General features: G+C 48.7%; 1 protein-coding gene across 1 annotated transcript; it reads left to right on the top strand.

Moving 5' to 3' along the window:
• The first annotated feature begins 1,037 nt into the window (after positions 1 to 1,037).
• Positions 1,038 to 3,920, top strand: LOC120406884 (vomeronasal type-1 receptor A14-like). Its single transcript, XM_039542058.1, has 2 exons — positions 1,038 to 1,051; positions 3,004 to 3,920. The coding sequence occupies exon 2, from the start codon at positions 3,018 to 3,020 to the stop codon at positions 3,918 to 3,920; it is 903 nt and encodes a 300-aa protein (XP_039397992.1). The 5' UTR covers positions 1,038 to 1,051; positions 3,004 to 3,017.
• The last annotated feature ends 1,201 nt before the right edge of the window (positions 3,921 to 5,121 follow it).

Below are 5,121 nucleotides of genomic sequence, written 5' to 3'. Positions count from 1 at the left end.
GAAATGTACCACAATAGCCTGAAACCAGCTTACGTTTAGCCCCCACTCAGGCAAAGCTTCCACTAAATACAATAAGAGTTTGCTTTAGTAAGGGCTACAGCTGTGTGAAAAAACAATTTTCCGGGTTAGTGGCTGAATCGAAGAAGTCCGAAAAATTTCATTTCGGGTCAAACTCAATGTTTCATTTGACCCCAAACCTTGTTTAATTTCTGAGGGTTTTTAAATCTTCTTTTAAAAATGAATAAATTGAAGTAACATTCAAAATGAAAAGCCAAATGTTTTGTTTCAAAACTATCCAAAAAAAAAAGTAAACTCTTTTTTTCCCAATTGAAACAATTTGGCAAATTCATCACAAATTATTGAACTGTCTCGGTCAACCCACATCTGTATGTTTGTCCAAAAAAAAAAAAAGTGTTGTCAGCAAAATTTTGCCTGGTTGTATGATGTCTAGTAGCTCTTTAAAAAAAGGATTTAGGAGCAACCTAAATACTCCCACCATTGTTATCTGAATGTCAGATACAGAAGTGAGACTCACCTCACCTCCTTTCTGCTCTTCACCGCCATGGCAGCTGGTTAGTGTGTGAAGGCTTGCTTCAACCGGTGGAGTCTTGCACTAGGTCGAGGTTCCTCAAATGGATGGTGGTTCCTCCTCAGTGCTAGCTAGGGTTCTGCCTCTCTCTCCATACTTACCTATGGTATCCATCACTGCATTATCTTGGTGCTTGTAGCAAAGAGCCATGGCCACCCTTGGAGATTGACGGTGGGGGACGGCCAGACACCGGCTGGTGGGCGGAACCAGGAAGGCCACGCTCACCACACTGGAAGCTGAGGGGCGGGACAGGAACCGGAAGTATAAAAGGCGGGCCTTGTAGCTCAGTTGAGCAGCAGCTGCCAAAGGAGAAGGATGCGTTCTCCCCACTGCTGATGGAGGAGCCCACATCAGACTTCACCTGACCTCCCAGAGCAGCCAGACCCAACCAATGCTGAGGAGCTGCTGGGGTTGCCGCTGGCGGTGTACCCTGAGGAGACACCAGACACTCACCGCACCGAGGTACCAAACCTGGGGAGAGCAGGGAGTAGCCCAGGGAAACTAGACAACAGTCTGGTAGAGAGCTGGCCTGATACAAGGTCAGTGTGTTGCAGGCAGATCCTCGCTGACCCAGAGGCAGACCACTCTGCCACAGTTAGGGCCCTGGGCTGGGACGCAGTAGAGTCGGGTGGGCCTCTGCCACCCCACCTTTGGCCAGGCGGCCGGTGTGAGTCTCCCATCCACTGAGCTAGACTGTGTTGGGCGCCCACCCCTTGCCGGAGCCCCCTAGACTGTGTTGGGTGCCCACCCCTGCCTGAAGGCCAGGCTCCTAGACTCTTACTTGCTCTACCCAGCTCTAGACTGCTGGGTCCCCCACCCTGCCTAAGGGCCGGGGCCCCTGAACTGTTCACTGCTCTACCCCGCCTGCGGGTTTGAGCCCTAGAAACAGCTACTATCCCCCTTGCACTGACTGCCGTTCCAGGTGCGTGACAGCAAAGAAGCGTGGCCACCCTCAGAAATTGACAGGGAGGGGTGGCCACACACACCTACCCGCCTACGGTACTCATCGGGCAAATTCCTCCGGCATCAAAGTTCATGCTACTTTGAAGCTTGAGCTAACTGCAATGCAGGTGGAGCTGGTTACTAAGATCCACCCCAAAAGGGACCAGCAGGAGGTGGGACTGTGGCCCATGTCACCTCCAGGCACTTCCCCAACGGGTCACCCCACAGTGTAATTCCACCTTGTATCTGGAAGCTTCGGGGCCCATTGTGCTCTCCCACCTCACCCCCCTGCCAGCCAGTGCAGCTGATATTATTTATTGTATTACAGGAGCATCTAAAGACTCCAACCAAGATTGGGGCCTCTTTGTGCTAGGTGCTGTACACAATGAGAGAGCCCCTTCCCCAAGGAGCTCACAATTTAAATAGAGAAGGGAGGCGAAGGGGATAACTGTGCCACAGAGAGGGGAAGTGACTTGCGAAAGATCACACAATAGGCCAGTAGCCAAGCAGGGACTCGAACCCCAATCTCCTGGCGTCTAGTCCTGTGCCCAAACCACTGGACCACACCACCTCAGCCACATGGTCAGGACTTCCCAGGAGAGGGGTGGCCCTTGGAGTCCCTCTATAAATGGAGTTTGCAAGTGCAGAGGGGGCTCATGCTGACTCCTGAGTGCCTGTTCTGCACGGCTGGGAATGGGGGTGAGGGCGTTTTTCCCCCATCTGCTCTGACACCTCTGGCTCTCCGGGGAGTATCCCTTTTGCCCTCTATACCCTTCATAAAGGCCAGGCAAGCATAATATAGCCCTTAATTAACATTGGACTGCATCTTAAAGTCAAGCCCACCTCCTCTCTCACACACAAACACCCATCCCTATGCAGCTTCCAGTATAATTCTGCTTAACATTTCGTTAATGATCGCCTCCCCTAGGTAACCAGTCCCAGCCCGTCTCTTAGCTGGGCACATAATGCGACACAATGTGAGCAATTTGGCTGTTCATATCCCATCACTCCTTGAAGTAGCGTTTTCATCTGAAAGCCTCTCGAATTATACAGGCAGCACTTTTTATCGTGGCACATTTTCTATTAGTCATTGCTTAATCTATATTGGACCTACCCTTTCTTAGCAGAATACGATAACGCTGGTTACACAAACAGCAGAGTAATCACGCCCCTGAGCCTTTCATGAGAGGGACTATAAAACCGCTCGTCCATCGCCTGGGATGCGGGGGGGTGGGGGGCGGGGGGAAATAGGCCTGCTGAAAAAATTGAGACTTGGTAGAATTGCTGTATTGTGAACACACTGCAGAGGGCCAGAGGCAGAGGTGATATGTTAAAGCAGCCTCGACAAGAAGGAGAAGGGAAACAGGAGAAGTTAAGAAACAAGGTGGGAAACTCAAAGTGAACTCCTCTCTCTATTGGTATTGTTACGATGTGTAACCCTACGTATGTTGCATCCATCCTCATTTATCTAGCGGCATTTATCGGCATGATTGGCAACCTCACTGTTGTCTTTGCCTTCGTCAGTAATGCTGTCCGGCACAGAGCCCTTCTACCCTTGGACAGAATCATCGTCAACATGGCCCTGGTGAACCTCTTACTCTGCTGCTACCAGGTAATCCCTGGGCTCATCTTCTTTGTTAATGCCAAGGCTTTTGGAAAGCTGAGCTGCAAGATCCTCCTCTACACTTACCACACGCTGAGGCTGATCAGCATCTGGTCAGTGGAAAATTTAAGCTTCCTTCACCTGATCAAGATCCGAAGACCTAACCACTGCTGGTCAAAGTTTGTCTCCAGGCACCAGGGGCAGTATGTAAATAGCGTCCTTGTGGGATGTTGGATCTTTACCATCGTTTTCCATATCCCTTACCTTCAACAGGACAGAACAGCAGAGAAGACTAACAAGACCATAGAGTATCTGGCAATTACAACCTGCTTAAGTTACACAGGGACTTTCATCATGAAGTTCACCACCTATGCATCAGTCAGTTTGGACCTCATCTTCATTGTCCTTGTGATTGTCTTAAATGGCTTCATCATCGACCTGCTCTGCAAGCACCGGAGAAAAGTCAGGGCCACGTGGACTACCGATAGCAGCTGGAACAAGCACACAGCCCAAGCCACAAAAATCTTGCTCTCGTTGCTGTCCATATATGTGGTTTGCTGGATCTCTAATGACATGGTCTGGATTGCCATCATTTCTGGGTTGATTGAAAGCGATTTTGAAAACAGTGTCCTCAATGGTGTCTATGGAATTCTGTCCTCCATATATTACTCCGCTAGCTCCTACGTTGTGGTGTTTGGCTACAGAAAGGTCAGAGAATATCTGGCTGAAGCCTGCTGGTGCCTGAAATGTGAGAAGCCCACAATCATTCAGAGCATGGAGCTGTAGCCTAGATGTGGTATGAACCAGCTGCTGGCTCCTTCATCCTCCAGAACATAAACATAGTTCTGCAACCCTGGCTTTCTTTGGACTTCACAATAGCCCTCGGACCATCCTTCTGAAATCCTGCCTTGGATAATTGCTTGAAATTCAGAAGGTTCCCATTTGCTTTCCCCGCCTCCCCACCTTTATAGCAATATTCATACTGAAGCAGTGTAAAGCAGGGTAGGGAACTATTCAGATAGCAGGCCTAACAGACACTACACAATGGATACAGCAAGGAGATCTGCCACCGAAAACACTCAGCAGAAAGCGTATTTCAAAAGGCAAGCAGCAGGTAAACATTTGCCTTCAGTCAGCTGAAAGCAAATGGAAATATGCCAATCTTTACCAACCCACAGCGGCATTGATCTTAAACAAAAGACTGAGCGCACACATGACCCATCAGGTGTTTGATGTTCATTATCTTTTACAGCTGCAAAGGTGGCAGGGGGAGAAAGTATTGTTTTTTAATATTGTCACTGTCACCGAAGCAGTCTCTTTTCTGCAATAGATCATTGAAACAACAAATGCTCGCTGATGTTCCAAGCAGTCTCCGTGTACATGTTTAGCAAATGAAATAATTAAGGAATCTGGGAAAATTAACTGAAGAATTTTCTTCTAAACGGGTTCTTATACTGTGCGTATCAATGTAGTATCTTGAGCACCTTCTAGTATCGCATTAAGCAACATGACTAATATCTGTTGTGTTCGTTCTCTCATCCTCTCCCCAGGTGGAGAAACGTGTGCAGTTGTGTGTCTTGTTTTGGTAGGGGTTTCTTTTTGAATGGGTGGAGAGTTTTGGGGGGTAGATTTTAAGTGGTGGTTGGTTTTATAAATATACCTGTTGCTCTGTATTTATGTTAGTGAAGGCAGGTGAAAGCAATGTGCCTTACACTTGGTGGTGAAGTCTATGATGGTCCTTAGTTTCTGGGGGAGTTTGTTCCACGGTCTCAGATTGGCCCTTGGGAAAGCTGTGTCTTCTACACAGATGAACTTGACTTTTATTGTACAGAGCATCATTGTGTCAGAGTAGTGGAGCTGTCAACCAGGGTCTTCACCCCGGAGCTTTCAGGTACGTCTACACTACAGTTACACACCCATGGCTGGCCCGTGTCAGCCGACTCGCACTTGTGCAGTCTAGACGTTCGGGCTCAGGCTGGAGCCCAGG

The sequence above is a fragment of the Mauremys reevesii genome, linkage group 5, assembly GCF_016161935.1.
Source record: "Mauremys reevesii isolate NIE-2019 linkage group 5, ASM1616193v1, whole genome shotgun sequence".
Classification (NCBI taxonomy): Eukaryota; Metazoa; Chordata; order Testudines; family Geoemydidae; genus Mauremys; species Mauremys reevesii.
This window is presented reverse-complemented; position numbering and strand designations above follow the sequence as displayed.